Source organism: Gasterosteus aculeatus, chromosome 17 (genome assembly GCF_964276395.1).
Source record: "Gasterosteus aculeatus chromosome 17, fGasAcu3.hap1.1, whole genome shotgun sequence".
Taxonomy (NCBI): Eukaryota; Metazoa; Chordata; class Actinopteri; order Perciformes; family Gasterosteidae; genus Gasterosteus; species Gasterosteus aculeatus.
Window position 1 is genome coordinate 10,595,948 of NC_135705.1, and position 20,616 is coordinate 10,616,563.

Below are 20,616 nucleotides of genomic sequence, written 5' to 3' on the forward strand. Positions count from 1 at the left end.
GTTAGAATGCGTCTTCCGGTAATTGTTGTGTAATATTTTCCTTGAACCACATTTCCGTAAAGCATTAGTAAGGAGTTAGTTTTTTGTTGTTTTTTTCCCCTGTAATTTTATGTCAGTCCTAAAGGTCGGTTAATGTCTGCCCCAAAAGTTAATTGTCTTACCATAGTCTGAATCAGAGGCCTGTTAGAGGCCATGCCACACCGTACTATGACATAGAGGGTATCTTTGTGGATTCTTTACCTAATTTGTATTTTTTTAAATGATTTTCTATTTTGAAAGCTGTGTTGTATTTGATAAGATGAGAGGGGTTAGGTTATTTATAAAAATTGCATTGCTATTGAAACTGAACAATGAACCTCTTGGTGTACAGCGTCCTCTGCTGGACCCAATGAAGCACCGGGACAATTTGATATTTCTTATCAGATTTTATAAAATCAATCGTTGTATTCTTTCGTTGTACAAGGTACCACGACGTCCTCAGTTTTACTCATGGTCCCTAGTTTGTTTTCTTATACCAGATAAGGTTTCATGTTTTAAGGAGCTTCATGGAAACTCACTGCAAATATTACCTGCACTTCAATTCACCTTATTCTTGTTTTTGCCAAGTAATGACTGTGGCGTCAATATGAATGCTTTTATGAAGACTAAATTCAACATATACAAACTATGATATTTGCTGAGAGACATTTTTGTTTTTATATTTGTCTCACACTTTTTTAGGTCAACAGTGAGGCCTAAAAAGAAATTTTACAATAATTTAGACTGAACAGTCCCCTCTTTCCCCACCCGGGGCAATGAAAGAGAGGCGTTTTGACAGACATTTTAATACGTTAACATTTGAAATGAATAAAAAAAGGCTGATAATCCTGTGACCAGAGGACTCACCCCAGTGGGTTTTGGGTGACGCAGGCAAGAACATTGCTGTTGTAACACATTAAAGATTTTCAGCTCAGCCATAGATCTTTCAACAGTTACAGATCTTACTTTGAGAGCATGTTCTAAACACAAAATTACACAAAGGCCTTTTATACTGTCTGATATACTGTACTGACCGAAACATCACGCAAAGTGGTTTGAAAATGTTCTTCTGGTGATTTGAATAAAAAAACATCAGCTGAGGAATCTCTGGCACATCTTTGCCAATAAACAAAATCTAGTTGTTATTAGGGAACTTCCTCAGATATTTGTGGAAAGCGACACACAGCAGAAGACAAAAATACAAGGCTGCTCCCAGATAACTTGAACCCAGATGTCATAGGACAGAAAGTTTGTCTTCCACAGACTTGATAAAGTCGCTCACAAAGGACATACTGGATTCTGGGTAAAGGTTGGGACTTAAATAACAACACAAAAAGCCAACAGCTGAACATTTGGCACAACCATTCGGGCAAAGAGCGCAGCTACCGAAAGGTGACAAAGTTCTGAATACGTTCTTCATGTGGCATCAGTGAACGGAATACCTTCGGTATGGTCTGCGTCTACAGGATTGTCCCTTTCGGGGAAGTGTCTGTCTGTCCTCCTTCTCACGCCCGCAGACATCGCTTAATCGCTTCTCCAAGCTCAGTCTTTTTTTTTGGAGGATAGTGCATATTGTAGGAGGACACATGTACCTCTGCTCACGTTAGCCAAGAATGACAACGAGGAGAATCAGACTGGAACGATGCTACTTGGTGGGTTTTTCCCAAAGCTTGGTATCTGTATGAGAACAATTTCTGGATGTATTGCCAAATACGGTTTAACAAAAAGAAAGTCTTGGATTAATCACAATGTTGTCAGGATTTAACGCGCAGATGATTCTCTGCTTTCTAGAGAGCCAACTTTCACGTCTGCCTTATTTGGTACGAAGACTTTTCTAGCGCGGACAAAATAAACATGCTGAAACTTGTATTTCATTTTTTCGCATTAAATAAAAAGCAGATCAAAGTGTGTATTTAGACTTATCTGAAGGGACGTGGCAGAGGACAACGTCTTTGGCAACTCAAAAAGAGCAGAGGAACCCTCGGGATAAAGAGAAGGGAAGCTAGTTATGAGTCAAACACTGAAATCGATTCTTGAAGAACAGGAGGCCGTTTTTCGTGTGTGTGGCGTCAGAGGAAGCCGGCGGGTAACGAAACTTGGCGTATGTCTTGTCACTCTCTGATTGGCTGACCCAGGGGAGTCGGACTTTGGTAGCGTGATTGACAATGACATCATCACAAGAGCCCACGTGGAGAGATCCCAATCCATCGATGAAAAACTCTGCAAAACAGACATGCGAGTTGACTGGTCGGATTAACGTGAACCTCTCAGTGGGCCAGTCAATTATAGTTTCATATGGATACAAAGATACCAGATATGTGATTTATAGGATATTCACAGAATTTAAAAAAAGATAATATAATTATTTTAGATGTGAAGGCAGGGTGAAATCTTTAAACAAAGCATTAAACAAAGGAGGGGAGTTAGAAACTGGACTAAATTGGGTCATGACTAATGTAAATTGAATTACATCTTGATTTAAAGCATGCACTTAATTTAATTATAGCAGAGTGCTGAAAAATGTTTTTACATTATAATTTCTTTGCGGCAATCAGTCCTCAGGCAATTATGATATGATACTATCTCGATAAATATAATGCGATATGAATCTTTGAAACAGTTAATCTGAACAGTTTTTACACTGATTAAGTCTAATGTTTTTATTCGTGCCTTTTTCCGACTTCATACCATCCTTTTGATCAACTCTTGCATGTGCCAAGTAGACAAAAAGTAAATAATTAACTCTGTAAGCACTGAATAATACTGAACAAAAAACAAACTGTATAAAGTCAAGGGTGTAAGTTTGCACTTGTTTTGGTGTATTTGCAAATGAAATGTAGCTTACATCATTAAATAGCAAAAATAAGGTTCTACGTGTGTGGCTGTAAGACCATGTCCATCTTACGTTATGCTCTTATGCTCCCATCTAAACTGTGTATTCAATATGAAAATAACACGTTCGCTGTACGCACCCAGGTGAGCTACCCTGGCGAGGCGTGGGTCAAAGCCGACTTGCTGGACTTTCTCGGTGCGAGCCAGGAAGAAGTTAATGACTCCATCAGTCACGACACAGTTGGGGAAGCCTTGGATGGCGTGATGAAATCCTCTCCTCATGTGTAGGCAGTCACCATCCGCCTCCCCGGACTCAATGGAGATGGTCTGTCTGTAGGTGGCAGTGTAACCTGTGGCCTCCCGCACTGCACCCCCCACCTAGACCAAAACACACACACTGATGTCACTGACAGCGAAAACACCAGACTGTCATAGTTGTTTAAAAGCAAACAGTTGCCGCACCAGGTCCAGAGTGGTTCTCTCCAAAACGTCCACCAGTTTCTCCAGCTTGGTGTTGGCTGTGAAGACAAAGTCATCGTCCACCCACAGCACATACTTTGTAGTCACCTGAGAGACGGCCAGGTTTCGTCCAGCAAACCAACCCTACGACACGTGAAGCAGAGCTTGAATACCAAAATCATCAACGTGCAATCAAATGTCTTCAGCGTGAGTCAGGCACTTCTCCCACCTTTCCAAAGGGCATGATGTAATGTTCGATGTAAGGCCCAGAAATGGTTTGGGGGGTTTCGCTGTCATCAGCTATGACTATAGTGACGGTAGGATAGTATCTTCTCACGCTGTTTATAAGATCTTGAAGCTTATCATATCGCAGGAAAGTCTTGGTAGCTATGGTAACGAGGGCACTGACATTGTACTCTGCAGAGAGGGAAGATCAAGCAGCAGAGGAAACTGATTTTATTGTCTTTTTGACAAATTAAAATGAAAAGATATGAGGCTTACAGTTTGGTGGTGGAATAATAACATGATTAAGGGGGACGTGTTTTACCTCCTTTAGATCCTGTATTGTACAGTTTGGGCGTCACGCCGTGGCGGATTTTGATGCTGAAGCTGGCTTGATGTCCCTCTGTCTCAAACTGCACTAAAAGACACAACATAAGAAACAGTTAGTACATTTGAGTAGTACTATTGAACAGTACTGCACATCTACTTAAGTCATATATTTGCACAATCAGGTAAAAATTAGTGCAGAAGTTAAAACCTGCCATAGGAGGGTAAGAGGTAGAATGTAAATTTGTTCTGTGATAATGTTTTATCATCAGGCACCATTGTTTATTTTGTATTGAAGGAAAACACAAAGAAACGGAAACCTGGGCCAATATTTACTCCGTCCTGCATGGTTTTTTTTCATGTGCTGACATTTTTATGTCCGACAGCAGGTCGGGGGAGACAGGTTACAGGAAATAAAACCCCACATATCACACAGTCACGATCCAACAGGGCAACAAGGGAAGTGGACCTGTAAATACCTTCTGATCCGGAAAGAGGAAACTTAAAGAATACAATTAAATGTAAAAGTAAGAATTTCTTGGCATGGGTTAACTTCATGGAATCTCTACTGGTTGCCAGGCAACTGCTCAGACCCACAAAATACTGACTCATATCTCCCCATAATGCCACAAATAATTGTTTTTACCATTTTTCTTGATTATTTTTTTAAGTAGTACACATACGAGATATTATGTTTTCTTTTTTTCCTTGAGATGTGCTAGTAGGTGGCTTGTGTTACCTTTGCTCAGAGCCAGCTGCTTCTCTGTATGCTGATCTAAGCTAACCGGCTGCAGCAGTTATATTTACTGCACAGACATGAAAGGGATGTGACCTTCTCATCTCACTCTCTACCAGAAAGAACATACGTGTTTGTACCAAAAGGAAACACCGCTTACTGAGCTCAACGGCACATAAATCCGTACAAAGAAAAAAAACATTAAAATATATTTGATGCGAAATATATTTTTCTCCAGAGCCCGATAACTTTTTAAGAGCTGAGAAAATGAACAAGTCCCGAGAGAAGTTATTTCTAGCTCGACGCCTCACCTGTGTCTGCCGTGCTGGGGTGGAACAGAGTGTTTGTGTAGGTGACAAACTGCAGCTGTCTGTTCAGGTTCGGCAGCAGGATGCTCGACAGGGTCATGCGCATTGCGCCATCACCTTTGATTTTCACCCTGTCCACCTCTGCCGCCACGTTCAGCGTTCCCAGTGTGGCAGTGAGGTTTATCTGCGGCACGGTGGGTACAAATCTAGGTTTTAAAAGAGGGCCCATCAGATATCTTTAAAAGCAAAGCCATACTGAAATACTCACTGAGTAGTGGTCTCTGGGAAGGCTGTATAAGGCCAAGCCTGAAAGCATATGACAACAAAATTAGTTCCTCTGGCAATTGAGACAAATTCTATATCTGCAATCTTTACATCTTACTCTGAGTGACGCTTTTGTTCATATTTTCTGTCAGTGTTTTGTGATATTTTTTCAGAATTCCTATTTACAATGCTTTATATGTGATGCAGATAAGTGATACTTAGTGTCCTTTTTGTAGATCAGACTGATACGGAAGAAGTCACAGCCATCTCAAAGGTTGGTTCAATAAGTGTCTTGATAATTTACTAGTTGTACGTCTGAATTTAAATTGAATACAGCAACACAAACCAGTTTTAGCTGTAGATTACCAGTATATTTAACAATACATTCTTCTTTGTAGGTGTTTTCCCACTTAATCGGAGTTCTTACCTGGGATGATGATTGTTCTCAGAGGTCGTACCTCCACCCCTTGCGTTGGATACTGTAACGGATTGTTAGCCTCCGCAATGAGGAGAAGATCTGCAGGCGTCTGTGTCCTGAGGTGTGACAACCGCCATGAGGAAGTTGCATGCACGCTATGTGCCACATGCGCAAGTTTGGTTTTGCTCTTTGAAAACACAAACAGCATAGACCCCATAGCGGATAATTGATAAAAGACATTGATAGCTTCTGATTTTTGTTTACGACTGAAATGGTAAACCTTATTGTAAGAGTTTTTCGTTTTGATCTGCCTAACAATTTGTTGTTGTTCTGGATGAATTAAGATGGATAGAGAGCAGCATTTTAAAGAAATAACTGTGTAGAAAATTTGACAAGAAATATTAATATTCAATTGAATTAACTAAACAATAGTGCAAAGATTTAACCAAACAGACAACAGTGTAACGACATTACCGTAGTGGGAATTAATTGTCCAGAAATAGAATTTAAGATTCTCGATTGGTACCAAAATGAAAGGCAAAGAGGTTTTGTATTTGAGACAGTAGATGAGAGGCCATTGATGAGACCTAGAAACATTTTTAGTCAAGTAAAGCTTGTGTGTTCACTAATTGAAAAACAAAAAATACCATCCCTATAGCGATGGCCAGATAGGCAATGCCAATGCTTATTTTTCTTATATTATTACCATTTTAACTTATAGTTGTTTTATTAGTTGTATTTATATCATTGTTTTTCATGGTGTATGGGATGTCACCTCTTTTGGATAGAAATAAAAAAGTGAATCTTAATTACTAAGATTAAAATTAAATTCAATAATAAAGATGACACTGCATCATTATCTCCTCACCTCTCCTGGAAGCTCCTGTACTCCTTTTCTCGCCTCCTCTTCATTTCCTGCAGCTCAGGCGCCTGGAAGGCGGCGTGCAGCGGGTGAGCGGACACCCGTGGGAACAGGAGCTGCACGAAGGGCAGGTTCACTCCCCCGCTGTCCCCCTCGCAGACGCATCCGTTTCGGGCCAACAGGCTGAAGACAAAAGCGTGTGAACGACGTCTGACTTTAAGCGGAGTTAAACTGCATTCAGCTTAACGTTACCTCGCCACGTTGTCCCGGACGTGAAAGGGGATGTTTCCGAAGCGGCGGTCGGGTTCCGGAAGCCTCTCCTCCAGATGCCGCTCGTCGATTGGCCCCGGTCGCTGCCAGACGTCCACGGCGGTGGAAGCCCGAGTGGGCCACGAGTGGAGGAGAGCGAGGACCAGAACCACAGAGGCCAGGATGGCGAGCAACACCGTCTTCCTCACGGAGCGCATTCTGAAACCTGACGCAGAGACGTTCAAGGACAGAAATGACCGCTCATTGAAACGTGTCCCCGTGTACGCCAATTAACGTTAGCTGGCCACAGGTGGATCAGCTGTAAAGTTGAGCTAACGTTCATTAAGGCTAATGTGAAGCTACACGAGCCTGTTAGACAAAACAAGAGAATATCATCCACAGTTATAATCAATTATTTTTTCTTAAAATACCTCCACTGTAGCTGTTATGTGTTAAATATGTCACTGTCTGTAAAGCTCGTTGTGTTGAATTTACACTAAAATTGCAGTGAAAGCATTGCATTCTGGGAGCTTTCCCGTTCCCAACGGCCAAATGATCCTTTTTACGTTCATTTACTGGGTCCTGGGATTTTTAAGATCTCCTCAATTACGAGAGCCAAGATTCCTACTTTCGTAATTTCGTATATTTTTTACTTGAATGGCAATGTCGTCCATCTTAATACGTAAATGTCTCACTTTAGTTTTACCAGATTAAGAGAAAACATTTAAAAAGTGGCGGCTATTTTTCCAGAATTTATTCAGTCTTCTGGTTCGCTCTGGTTGCGGTAGCGATCCAGCGCGCACGTTCACACCAGACATTACGGTAGGCGCGAGACTTCAAAATAAGGGCAAAATTCCGGTGAACGTGATAGGACATTCAATACCTCAGTCTATAAATCATAGATTACTTAATGAATACATTCAAACCAGGGCGTAACCACACGTCCTTTATTGAGAAATACCAATCTGTACTTAATAAAATGTATTAATAAAGAATATTTTTACAAAGATCAGTATGACTTCAAACTGAAAGTAAATATCAAATTCCGAAACGTCAAGTTAGAATCACTTGCACACTATCTCAGGAAGTATGAGGACATTCTAATGTACAATCTCAGGATAAAAGCTCTTTAAAATCTAATTAATGTACCAACTTTCTTCAAATCTTTCAAAAGAAAATTGTTGCAAGTAATCTTACTTAGTAGACAGTTTGTCACTCAGAGAGAATGAGGAATACTGATTTAGGATTTTAAAATGAAAGGACTTTAAAATCTCAAGCATGAGCCAACCGCACTTACTGAAAAGGGAATAGTCAATAGTTGCCTACAGATTAATAGCCGATCAGGTGCCAAATCCGTTTTGTGTATCATTTGTATTATTAATGCACGTATTACTATCACCTCTGTGTTATTTAATCACATTAACACTGTCTGTCTGGCAAAACAGAAAGAGGAAAGACTGTTCCCCACCATGAACCAGGAGCACTGAGAAGGATAGAACAGAAATTAAAAAAGAAAATGAATGCAGGAGCATTTTTTTAATAAAAACTGCACTCTAGATTATATAAATCTATGTTGCTCTGTGAGCTGTCATAAAACGTTTGGGCATCCAAAATGCAGTCAGATTTACAACTAGCAATCAGAAACGTGGCCACCAACAGCTGAAGCTACTGTAGAGCATGATGGTCTATCAAAGCACCAGATGTCGGAGGATATTTCCTTTTCTCCAATTCCAAAACCATCTCGGCTGTGATATTTTAATTTACTCAACAATTATCAGACATCTTCATGGGTTCAGTGAGCCAAAAGGGATTCAACACGTCAGCTAGATCACACTGCCAACATAACTTGAATTCTGTCCAAAAAAATAAAAATAGCAATTCATTTTAGGGATGCCTTTATGAAGACCCAACAATGTCTTGTTGTGTGTTATGTCAGCTGTGACATAAACAGGATGAAAATGTAGATTCAGAAAGAGTCCACCTCCATTTATGACCAAACTTGCTATGCGCGAACTATATGCAATTGTTAGTGCAAACACTTAAAATAAGAAGTATTAATAGTAACAATATATTTGCAAATTCATTAACTTCTTTTTCTTTCCAGCCCTGAATGTGTGTTTAATGATAAGTAAAATGTTTACCCAACTGCCTCTATCCACTCAATGAAAGGGCATCCTTTGTAGACACCTGCATTCCGAAACCATGTGGACAGTCCAAAGCGTCCAAATGGGGCTCGGTCGATCACTTGCTTGCCTTACATCCCCCAGGGGGAATCCTGCAGGGTTCAGGGGTTGACAAATTAGGCCAAGAGAAAAAAATCCACGTGGCTCTGTGCACCTGATATAGCATGCATTTAAAAAGCTCTTCTACACTATGCTCCTCAAATATGCAGATCCTAACAATAATTTAGTGGTCAAAAACTATTTTATAACATATTTTTGGAAAACAGGGACATGTCATTTGACGCTTTTATCCAATGTGACTTACACATGGTTTTACATGTTTATCCCATCCCACACAGGGGGAGAAGTGTGCAGCCGTAAGGGCGCCCGGGGAGCAGTTAGGGGTTGGGTGTCTTGCACGGGGACACTTTGACATGGTACATGGAGCAGCCAGAGTTTGACCCTCAACCTTGCGGTTCCCAGCGCACCCTCTCTACTCCATGAGCCACCGTCGCCAGTGAAAGCCTAATCACCTAATGTAATTCAAAACAAAGAATACAAATATCAGGAAGCACAAAAAAAGAGTGTCATCAGTCTAATGGACTTGAGTACCATAGCGGTGATGGAGAAACCATCCTTCAACAAACAGTAACCATGTCGTTCAAGAAAGAGTAGAGATGATCTGAAGTCGTGTGGAAATGTCGAGGGGCCAATCAGAATGAAACTGTATCAGTGGTGCTCCTGTTTTAGCCTAAAAACGAGCCTATGAGAAGGTAAGGAGAGCCGTTGACATGGTGCAGAGACAGGGCTTCATTTAGATTGTGAATATTAAATCACCGCAATTTGATTTAACATCAACAACTGCTCCGTGCTGCGTGACTCCTCAATCATAAGATACATGCACCATAATGAAATCATCCGACCAGCAAATAGTCTTCCACATCTCCGAAAGGCCTTTGTTAGCCGACGAGAGGGAGATAAAAAAAACATGCGCTAGCGGCGTGAATCGATTAGGCCATGCCTTACATGCTGAATCACATCTCCATAACAAGCTCATGTTGCTATGGGCATTTTATCAACAATTGCGCGTTACTGGAATGGTTCAAGCCTGTGTTTTCCTCGCATGTTTTGCCTGGTCGAGGAACCGTCAAATGCTCGACCAGCGACCGACATATGCTGCAGGAAACCGATCCATAGGCCTATTAATTTTCCGGTTAATTCAGATGAAAAGGGGAGCTCACCTCAGTTAAATGACGGACTGTGTAGGCAGTTTCGCATCTCACCCGGACGGAGGTTGCGCCTCTTAACATCAAATACGTCCCCCCCCCCCGCCGTGGTCTTGTAATTGGGATTAGATGCGGAGAAATGTAAGGAATACAAACAGGATGCGACCGCACATAACTGTCCTGCAGGAAGAAGGACGCGCCCCACAGCAGCAGCACTGCTGAGCACAAACGCACCACAATACGACGCTCAGCGGTCCATCAGCAGAGCAGCTATATGACGGCGCTCCGCCACGCGACTGCAACATACAGTATATACCATCACGAGCGCTATCACGGTTATATAGAAATGAATGCATGCAATCTTGTAAATATGTTCCAAAACCCAGACCCGCTTATACATTTTACTCACTTTATGTGTTGGGTGTGTGCCTCTGTGCGTGTGCGTGCGTGTGTATGTGCAAATTCAGTTATCAACTTTGGCAAAGGGTGTGTTCAAGTGTCAGGGTACAAATGCATGGTGAAAACCAGTTATATCGAGAAAATATCCCCCATGATTGTAACTGAGATAATTCATGATTCATGATTGTAATTTAGATAAATTACAATGCTAACACTTGAGCCGTTGGCTTTAAGCAAAATTAGCTTTTGCTACCCAATTGGTGTCCATCCTTGTAGCAATACAAGTTCATCACATGGAAGGACAATTTACAAGTGCTTTGTTAATGGATACAACGTTAATGTATCCCTATGGTTTGATGCACTTATTGTTAGTCGTTCTGCATAAAAGCGTCAGCTAAATGACATGTAATGTAATGTAATGTATGTTTTCTTTATGATGCCACACAGCTGTAGGCGCCACCCATTCACGTTATGCCGGTGCAGTAATCTAATTCACCCCACAATTGAGAGGCACATAAATGGGCCAATGACAGAGCAGCGTTCTCAGATTGACCAATCCGCAGCCACCATGTCAGGCGTTCTGTGTTTTGTTTCTGTCATGAAGAGAGAGTCAATCATGGCTGCTTCCGTGGTGCGGTGGCTAAAAAGATTGTACGTCTTCGTGTTGACATGTCCCCTCTGTGTTCCGGCCTTCTTAAATTTGGAAGAGCTGAATGAAATGAAATATGGCATTCAAATTCTTCCCGACCCCGTCATGTTGGGCCAGGTGAGTGAGGGTGGTTGGGGGACTAAACAGTTAACGTTAGCTTGCTAGCTAGAAAGTAACCTAAGGCTATTGCTGCCGTTAGCTAGCATGTCATGTCTGCCTTAATTAATGTTACTAACGCGGGGAACGAATGACCTCTTCGTTATCTAGTTGATCATCTTAATTTAAAACTCTTGTAAATTAGTGGAGGAACTGAAGTTGTTTACATGTGAGCTACGTCTCAATCATCGTTGACAGCTGTCACAGCACAATCTCAGATTCCTCACTTAAGTAAACTTACGTCAGTTGCAACTTCATTAGATTGTAACTTACGGAAGCGTTATTTAATACTTATTAGATCGGGTAACGTTATTCTAATATGGTATACTACAATATACTGCGGCTGATATGATAGCGTTTCCTCTTCAGACCAAGACCGAGGAGGTGATGATCGTGTCCAGCAAGTACAAGCAGATGTATGAGTGTCGACTTCCAGCGCAGGCCGTCCGCTTCCATCAGGACGCTGCGTCTGAGCCGGACTCGCAAGGCTACTCCGGGCCAGACATTCCTGACCTTCTCAGTCCAATGCAAAGCGCTGAGTGTCTAGTGAAGGTTCGTTATCAACTGTTTCTATGGGATGCAGTTTAGAAACTAATTTGACTTATTTAAGCAAATCACTTCAATGCATGTTTGACTACACAGAAAAAGTTATCGGATTACTTGAGCCATATTCTGAGGTGATGTGTATTGTGATTGTAACTGTATTATCTAACTTTGCCGCCTAACGAATGAGGATACTGAGAGTGTTAATCCCCTACAGGGGACAAGTGCAGGAAAAGGTAACATACAAAAAATGAGCGCTTTCTTTTAATTTGCATCTGCACAAAGGAAATTGGGCAATATTGTAAACTTCAAAACAGGGTCAATCAATCGATCCAGAGCCAAGGTCGTGGAATTTGATATTGGTACAACACAATGGATGTGCCTATTAGAGCAGTGTCAGAACATTTGAAAACAGACCTCAACATCTGATTTGACAACATTTTATTCATATATAAAATCAAAATCCCAGGTACAAAAGAATCTAAAGTTATGAAGCACATTTGTTAAGTTTATTCAGAAGTGTTCACAGTGGGCGATGGTATGCGACTGTGATTTAGTGGTATACCGTTCCTGTTCCAGTGGAATGTATTGTTTGCTAAAGTCAATCCGCTTCCTGATTTCGATTTTGGCGTCAGCGAAATACTTGGCAGACAGGAACCTACAGAGGGTGTCAGCTGGAAGAAGTGGTGGCCACAGTAACAGGGGTCACAGATGTTTTTTTTCATTCTTAGATCCTCTACTCCGATGATAAACAATTCCCAGGCTTTTATCTCATTCCTCTTCGCACCAAGCTGCCACAACCTCGTAGAGACAGTGACAAGCCTCGTCCAAGATGGCTTTAATTGTCTTTGCACCATGTGATGAAGCTCTCTATCAATATACTGTTTGTGTGTGTGTGTGTGTGTGTGTGTGTGTGTGTGTGTGTGTGTGTTCTAATGGGATGATCAATGATATTTCTGAGCAGGTAGCCTTGATGAATGGAAAATGCTTTTGTATTAAAACAATCTGTTTGCGGCAGACTAAGGACTGGTGGACATACGAGTTCTGCCATGGTCGGCACATCAGACAGTACCACCTGGAAGGTAAGAGCTCACCGTGTTGGGAATCTGTCTTTTTCATGACCTGTGGCTTGATTACACATGTTCCTCTTCTTTCCTCTTTAGAAACAGAAATCAAAGGGGACATTCTCTTCCTAGGTCATTATGAATCTGAATTTGATTGGAGCAATGAAACGGCAAAGGTAAAGTTTCCTCCGCTCGGTGGTTGCAGATGTCTTTTCTTTCTTGATGGTCTTTGAATACTCGTGTACAGCAAAGGACAAAATAGCACATACATGATAGAATGACTGAATCTGAACCCTTGTATACATTTTACAGTCGGATTCCTTGGGTGTTTATTGTACATTTTCACATTATTTGATGTGATAAGATAATTCTTCATTGGTTCCGCAGCGGTGAATGATAAAGTCCAAATGAGAGACCTACTGAAAGGTTTTGTATTTTATGACTAGAGTACATGTAAATAATAATAACTTCCTGACAGGTTTGGGCTGTAGAGCAGAAACTATACACATTTTAGGACCTAGATTTCCAACAAAATGTATCATTATTATTATTATTATTATTATTATCATCAAAAGCAGGCATTTATTGCTGAAGAATAATTTATCCATCAAGGCAAACACGGATCAACTTTCTTTAATCTACAAAAAAGATGATCATTAAAGTGTTTGCATTTGCTTTGCTCATAACCCCTTGGGGTGCATCTGCTTTACTCCAACAACACACACGGTGATTGTATTATTGTAGTGTGATTTTAATTAGTTTTAGTTAGGGCAGTGGTTCCCAAACTGTGGGTCAAGACCCCCCCAGGATACAAGCAAACGAGCGCAGCAGAGGGAGAGAAAGAGAGGGAGACACGGTGCGAAACAGGAAAAATGGTATGAAAAACATCAAATTTGAAAATACAAACTTTTGCACTGTTTACAACTTTAATATTTGTAAGTAAATTTACTTGAAAAGATATTTACAAAATGTAATGAAACTGTTAAGTGAAGAAGTAAAGGGATATGTACTTATTTTATGAATAAACACTTTTTTATAGTTAATGTATTATAATGAAATTAATTCAAAAGCTAGAACAATCATATTCTTTTTCCTTTTTTATTTGTTTGGGTGGAGGGTGCGTGGGGAGGTCTTAAAATGTCGCTCTATCCTCAAAGGGGGCCCTGACAGAAAGTTTGGGAACCACTGAGTTAGGTATACATGACTTACTCATTGTTGAGTGTTTATATCATTATTTATAACATAACACAGAACAAAGGCATTTTCAAAGTATTATCCGGTACATTGGACTTAAAACCGATATCGTTGGAGCTGCTCCTAGTAATGCATAGTACCTGTGAATGCTTGTTTCATGCCCGGAGTGTCAAAGAACAGTTTAAAATCAGTTTGCTATTTAAACATTTTTCATTCTACTTTCCAGGCCTCCAAACAGCACCGGCTGAAACGTTACCACAGTCAGACCTACGTAAACGGCTCAAAGTGTGACCTAAATGGAACTCCCAGAGAGACTGAAGTCCGGGTGAGAGATTTATTTAAATTATTTACAAGTTTGAAAATGCAAATTCCACACTTTTCATGTTACACAAAGTGATCCTCTTAGACTGAATGGGAATTTGTGGGGCCTGAAAGTGAGACTGTTGCGTAGGCTCTCATGTTGACTGACCCAAAGCAAACCCTTGAAGTTGTACCAGTTTTCTAACTTTCTAACTCCCATGCTGCCATTTTTTCAAATTTAACTCACGAATTTCACTGTTTGTTTACCACGGTGTCTTAAATCCCTCTGGATAGATTCCTGCGTCTTCCTTCTTCTGATTGAGGGACCAATACAACGTCAACTATCCAGCATTATCACTGCAATTTATTCACAAACTATATTTACTACTTTATTATATATATTTTAATTGTTCATTCTGTACACATAACATCTGTTGTTGTCTGTCCATCCCGGGAGAGTGGTCCCTCCTTTTGGCGAGTTTTTCCTGTGCCAATGTGACAGAGGATGTTGCATTTGTACAGACTTTAAAGCCCTCTGAGGCAAATTTGTCGTTTGCGATTTTGGTGTATACAAAATAAAATGAATTGAATTGTATTAATTTGAATCTTGTTGTCCAGTTTGTGTGCGAAGAAAGCTCAGCGGACTACATTGCCCGGGTGGACGAGCCTCAGTCGTGCCGCTACGTGCTGACTGTTCACACAAGTCGTACTTGCCAGCATCCGTCCCTGCGGCCGCCGTCTACTGCCAGACCGCAGAGTATTGTGTGCCAGCCAGCACTAAGTGCCCAACAGTACATGGATTACGTCAAGGCTCAAGTCTGTAAGTAACATGGATGAAGATCGTCCTCTTTTACACTTTAATGTTGTATCCTGTTACGTGTCCAGCCGGGGACTGAAGGACATGTAAAGTGGGAACGGAGTATTTGAGTGCGATGGTGATTTTAGCTTGGAAGATTAAGCTGTAAAATGTACAACTTATTCGACATTTGTTGTTGAGTAGGTGTTTGATTAATGAAACCGTCAGTATGAATTTTAAAGCAATAAGAAATGTGCCACATGATGGTCGTCTCTGTCCCTCCCTCCTCCTTCGATCTGTTTCCAGCGGACACGAAGCGTAAAGTAGAGCAGATCTCTGAGGAGCTGAGGAGTCTTGATGAGATGTTGGCTGGTAACAAAGGGGCTGATGGTGCAGTGGAAGTGACAGCAGAAGAGACATCGTCTGCACCTGGTGATGACCTGAACCATTCCAACGCTGAAGGTGCATTGTGTTACACAGCAAATTACCTTCAAAATATTGTGGAAATGTGTCAGTCCACTGATTATAAATATGTTACGTGTTTTTCATGGCCATCCCACTTGTGTTTGCCTTACTTTTGAAGCAGATAATGGTGGTTTGTCTGAAGATGCCGGGTCAGAGGAGGCAGAAGATACTGACTTCTGGGAGGGAGTCACAAAGCCCGGGAGTTCCAAAACAACTGCTTCGCAGCAGGAGAATCGGGTACAGAGATACCTTTTGGAATTTGTTTTCCCTTTCAATGAATAAAAGTTTAAATGAAAGATTGTGGCATTGCTTAAGTCTCACAATTCAGATCATCTTTTGTCGTGTTACAACCAGACAGAATTGACAGATCGTCGATGCACTTTGTTGTTGAAATGGTGAACTGGCATTATGTGTTTTAAATGTTGAGCTGGTTCTCCAGCCAGATCCCAACTTGCTAGAGGATGTGGGTTGATTCCTTTACCGCTTCACAACTCTTAACGGGATTTTGTTTTCTCTGCACAGGGAGCAGACGATGGCTATAACTCTCATTCAGACAATGAAGTCTTTGACGATGGGGATGAAGGTATCCTAATTTGTTGTCTCTTATTTATTTCTATACCGTTAAGTTCTCCGATTCGGCAACTGACCAATTTCTAATGCAGTACTTTAAAATCTTTTCTCTCTTCACATTAATGTCTTCTAGTTGAAAAATTTAACTTTAAAATCATCACTGACCCAGCAGACCTGATGAAATTTGTCCAACATCTCAAAGAAAGTAACAGGAAGGTTAGTACTCGCTAAGATTATACACATTTTTTAATAAATCACATTCTTTTGATAGTGTATGTGTATTCCATTTCATTGCATCCCTTCAACCTTGTCTTTTTTAGAAAGCACAAAACCAGGTCAAAAGTCAAGGAGACAAACCGATAAGCAGCAGTGTAACAGAGAAGCTTGATGAGGAAGAGAACGATGAAGATGAAGAGCTACTGCAGGAGTTTGAGGATGAGATGGCGGACCTCTCTGTGCCTTCTGAGAAGATGGAAGAGATAAAGGAAGAAATGCAGAAGGAGTTTGACAACATCATAAACGAGGTTTCAGACTAGAGACGATGTGTAATTCCAACATGATGTATTGAAATGTTATTACACCCATTGGAATAATCAATAGATGTTTTGATGTGATGGTCTTGTCTTGTGTTTCAGGCTCAACAGGAATTGGAGACAGAGGGTCTGAAAGGGGAGTTTGATCGCACGCAAGCAACACAGACACTGGGGACCACGCTGGACAAGCTACTCGATCATTTGGAGGAGAAAGACGTCCAGGACCCAGAGCAACAAACGGCGGCCGTTCAAAGAGCCAGTGACCCCGCCAGGGGCAGCCCCAGCCTGGCTCCGAAGCAACCAGGTAACCGGGCCCCCTCCCAATCTGTGGTCGTGTTCATATTCAACTCTGTGTCCACCTCCATCACAGTCATATGTCATTCATACGTATAGTAGATCTTCGTTGTGACGTCTTTCATCCCAGAATAGACGCACAATTTTTAAAATGCACACAAATTTGTGTTTTCAGATTGATATTTTGAAAAGTTAGTTTGTCGTCTTTCTTTTGCTGCCATTTATGTATGTCTGGGTGATTTTTGGTAGTTAAATCCAAACTGAAATCAATCACAGTATTATGAATCAATGACAGTACAGAAATGTTATTCTTCTGTTTCGGAAAACACCATCTTGGTTGTGACCTCCTCCTCCGTCCTGTGGCCCTGCTGATAGGTTTTTGAGGTGAACTGTGTTGTTTGTCCCTCTTTTGTCTCGTCACCCCAGACCAAGCAGCTGACGACCATGTTAAGATCAAAATTACTAAGTATAAGACGGGCAGCAGCCCTGATGGGGAGGTCAAAGTTCAGGAGATGGGCGAAGGAGACCCCCAGTGGCAGCACATAAAGGACGTGGTTAAAGAACAGCTAGAGAGAGCAGGCCTGAAGGCAGAAGGTATGATGGGTAGGGTCCCTAACACTCATGGCCTTTCCTCTCTTCTATCTGTTATCCTGAGCATATAGACCTTCTGTACTTCTCGTTTCATCTTTCAAAAGCAGAATACCGTCAGGTTAAGCTGTTCAAATGACACTTGTGTGTGTCAACAGTATGAAGGGCGTCCTTAATTTATTTTCATGCTGCCGGCAAACTTAAAACTTAACACAAATACTCTAACCTAAGGCATTCAATCGGGAAACTATTAAATTGTGTACTTTTAAAAACAGAAATATATCTCTGACAGCAGCTAGATGAAGCGTATGTTATAGACAAAAGAGAAATGAAAGGTGTGTGTTCATTTCTTTTTCATTCACACTTTTGTTTGTCATGCTTCATTATGATTGATTATTCAGAACCAATGATAAATCAGCAAACACACTTCTTCCTCTTGTTTGTCTTCGTAGGTAAAATTGAGGTGAAGATCTTGACACGAAAAAATGCGGAGGAGGCAGGTGATCAGTGGTTGACTGAAGAAGATACAAAGTCCTTCAGGGAGCTCCTCATAAATCTCCTGGTAATTTTAGAAATGAATGTAACTACGTTTGGATTCATCTCGGTGGAACTTGTGCACACAATGCGGTTTCGCAGCAGCCGAGTGCTGTACAGCAGGCTTCTTCCACTTTGTCCATTCAACACCTTATTTGCTTTATTGTCCAAACAGATTCCTTGTTATTACTGTAGTACAAGTTATTCCTCTGGGCCACACGGAAGACCACATTACACAGTATCAACACTATGCAATCTGAATAGGAGAATAAGATTGATCCCACACATTCAGAATTTCACCTCACACATTACACGATTTATAATAATTGAATACACTATATAGTGGAATAGGTATAAAACGGTATATATAACTGCACAATACTAGTAGTGTACAGTGAAGCATGTTCGCATCACACACATAATCCAGCTCCTCGTAGGGTGTATCATATTTAGGCAAAACGTCTTTTTCTTGATGAATGCTATTCTTGATTTTTTTTTTGACTGATTCTATTGATAATCTGAGTTAAATGTAACATTAGTTTGGCTTTAAAGCATTCATTTTATGTAAAGGTGAAGCATCCCATTTACGCTTGTTTGGTGGTACAACAAAGGCCGATTTTAGCTCTCACCCTCAATGACAGAATACTTTTACTGAAGCTTCTGATCAAAAGACATTAATAAAACTGTTGTGCTTTAGAAAACTAGGCTGTGAAATACGAGGGGTCGGTAATGACCAGTGGGATTCAGGCTCGCTGTGTCCACAGTTTCTTTGTGTTCTAGAGTTGAACTAAATTGCTTAAACACCCTCATCTAACATCATAAAGTCTGAATTAATGTTTTAGGAAATGGAACTTGAACCAGATTTCATCAGAATAAGGACTTTTTTGGGGGGTGGGAAACCTTTTTATTTTTTATTTTCCAGAAGCTGTATTAACATGCAATCATAAAGGTGAACGCATAATTTTTTTTTTCTCCACCAAACAGACCGGCGGCACAGAAGAGGTTTACAAAGAGCAAAAGAGGCAGCAGGAGCTGGAGAATAACTATAGGTTTGTGTGGGCAGAGTCCCAGGAGGAGTCCCAGTCATCCAGCACCTCTGACTCAGAAGATGTGGACATATGAGCTCATTCAGTGCCCTGTTGTGTCGGTGAACTCCTGTGGAGGGAACCTCAATCAATAAATAAATTACTTCAATTAAACGTGGTAGATGATATCTACTCTCCTCTTTGCACATTCAGAAAATGTGTGTGTGTGTCTTGAATAGGCAATGTGTGTGTCACCATTTAGCTGCTGCACGCAGCAACATCATCGGCCGCACTCTGCGGTTGAATGAAGTTCTGCATTTTCCCCTTTTTGATGGGATTCAGTTTTGAATGACAGTTACTTTCTTGTGTGCGATTTCAACTGAATATTTGCATCTAGTTCTGAAGTGGTCAGCGGCGCGCACACACTGTGTCCCCAGTTGAATTATTTGCATTTGTGTTATATGTTGGTCTTGACAAAGAAGTCCTTACATGTAAAAGTCAGCAGGGGGAATTGTGCATGCGTCAAAAAAAGTTAAATATTGTTCGCACAGGTTGTTCAATTTACAATTTAATCAAAAGAATGATTGATTGTATCTGGATATGAAAAACCAAGGACACATTTTGAGGGTCTCGTTTTAGTTCGCAGTTTTCTATGAAACTGCATTGCTGCATTTGGTGATTAGATTTAACACAACTGTAGATTACAAAAGTGGTTGTACACATGTTGTCACACTTATCTTTGTGTTAACCCAGAATTTTAACATTGTTTCACAAAAACATGCTGTGTGGGCTGTGATGTTTATGGATCCATACCAAAAACACTGAAGGTAGTTTATAAATGTACATTTCAAGTTTATACTTTAATTTGATTAAACTATGATTTAATTTAGCAAAGGAAAAGAAACAAGTCATTTAAATGACGAATCCTCTCAGAACCTTTTAAAGGATTCTTAAGACGTGTAATTAAGGGCTGGCTTTGTATTATTTGTGAATAATTGTGACTACTTTGAACTCAACTTGTACATAATTCTGGAGTATATATGTTTTTTTTTCAACTAATTTGATGTATATTAGCACAAAGTTTGACTTGAGACCTGAGTAAATGAGGTCGCTTTAGGCAAGAAGCTCGTAACCAGGCGCTGTGATCAGATCAGAAAGCAGAAAACATGCTTCAAAATGTGTGGTGTGCGTTTCTTAAATTTCTCTACTGGATTTGTCTTCTAAAGATTGCTCTTGCGTTGTTATGCACCTTTTAATGGTCTAATCTGATCTTGGGCCTGTATCGTAATGCCATGGAAAACCAAAAGTTAACAGGACCAGTTTATAATCAGACACCTTTTATCGAGAATAAAATACATAATACAGTATGTGGAAAAATAAAAAACGCTTGTTAAGTAATTGCACCTGTATATTTCGTTTTTTC

General features: G+C 40.7%; 2 protein-coding genes across 9 annotated transcripts; one reads left to right on the plus strand and one right to left on the minus strand.

Annotated features, from left to right (window-relative positions):
• Window positions 1-808: 808 nt before the first annotated feature.
• Window positions 809-10,537, minus strand: b4galnt1b (beta-1,4-N-acetyl-galactosaminyl transferase 1b). Of its 3 annotated transcripts, none has more exons than XM_040204662.2 (12): window positions 10,493-10,537; window positions 8,837-8,970; window positions 6,699-6,921; window positions 6,453-6,629; window positions 5,594-5,700; window positions 5,171-5,208; window positions 4,906-5,086; window positions 3,857-3,949; window positions 3,539-3,726; window positions 3,313-3,453; window positions 2,991-3,228; window positions 809-2,238 (listed from the first exon to the last, which is right to left on the minus strand). In XM_040204662.2, the coding sequence occupies exons 3-12, from the start codon at window positions 6,911-6,913 to the stop codon at window positions 2,021-2,023; spliced, it is 1,596 nt and encodes a 531-aa protein (XP_040060596.1). In that variant the 5' UTR covers window positions 6,914-6,921; window positions 8,837-8,970; window positions 10,493-10,537; the 3' UTR covers window positions 809-2,020. The 3 variants fall into 3 exon arrangements, with proteins under 3 accessions (XP_040060596.1, XP_040060594.1, XP_040060598.1); XM_040204660.2 differs by lacking the exon at window positions 10,493-10,537 and adding an exon at window positions 10,099-10,454; XM_040204664.2 differs by lacking the exons at window positions 8,837-8,970; window positions 10,493-10,537 and adding an exon at window positions 10,099-10,383.
• Window positions 10,538-11,031: 494 nt separating this feature from the next.
• os9 (OS9 endoplasmic reticulum lectin) lies at window positions 11,032-19,367 on the plus strand. 6 transcript variants are annotated; one of them, XM_078092108.1, is made up of 15 exons: window positions 11,032-11,248; window positions 11,657-11,839; window positions 12,849-12,912; window positions 12,994-13,070; window positions 14,315-14,413; window positions 15,007-15,208; window positions 15,491-15,646; window positions 15,771-15,886; window positions 16,172-16,232; window positions 16,353-16,435; window positions 16,540-16,743; window positions 16,855-17,056; window positions 17,473-17,649; window positions 18,087-18,196; window positions 19,153-19,367. In XM_078092108.1, exons 1-15 carry the CDS (start codon window positions 11,051-11,053, stop codon window positions 19,288-19,290), a joined length of 2,070 nt encoding a protein of 689 aa, XP_077948234.1. In that variant the 5' UTR covers window positions 11,032-11,050; the 3' UTR covers window positions 19,291-19,367. The 6 variants fall into 6 exon arrangements, with proteins under 6 accessions (XP_077948234.1, XP_040060589.2, XP_077948235.1 ...); XM_040204655.2 differs by having other exon boundaries at window positions 17,473-17,640; XM_078092107.1 differs by having other exon boundaries at window positions 11,033-11,248; window positions 15,768-15,886.
• Window positions 19,368-20,616: the final 1,249 nt, after the last annotated feature.

Bases quoted from the DNA above. Each gene is read 5' to 3' on its own strand.
- os9 (XM_078092107.1), top strand. From the start codon at position 11,051: ATGTCAGGCGTTCTGTGTTTTGTTTCTGTCATGAAGAGAGAGTCAATC. The intron at 12,913-12,993 runs GTAAGAGCTCAC...TTTCCTCTTTAG, and splicing joins CAGACAGTACCACCTGGAAG to AAACAGAAATCAAAGGGGAC. The intron at 15,887-16,171 runs GTACAGAGATAC...TTCTCTGCACAG, and splicing joins CTTCGCAGCAGGAGAATCGG to GGAGCAGACGATGGCTATAA.
- b4galnt1b (XM_040204662.2), bottom strand. From the start codon at position 6,913: ATGCGCTCCGTGAGGAAGACGGTGTTGCTCGCCATCCTGGCCTCTGTG. The intron at 3,454-3,538 runs GTGGGAGAAGTG...CACGTGTCGTAG, and splicing joins ACATCATGCCCTTTGGAAAG to GGTTGGTTTGCTGGACGAAA. The intron at 3,229-3,312 runs GTGCGGCAACTG...GTTTTGGTCTAG, and splicing joins AGAGAACCACTCTGGACCTG to GTGGGGGGTGCAGTGCGGGA.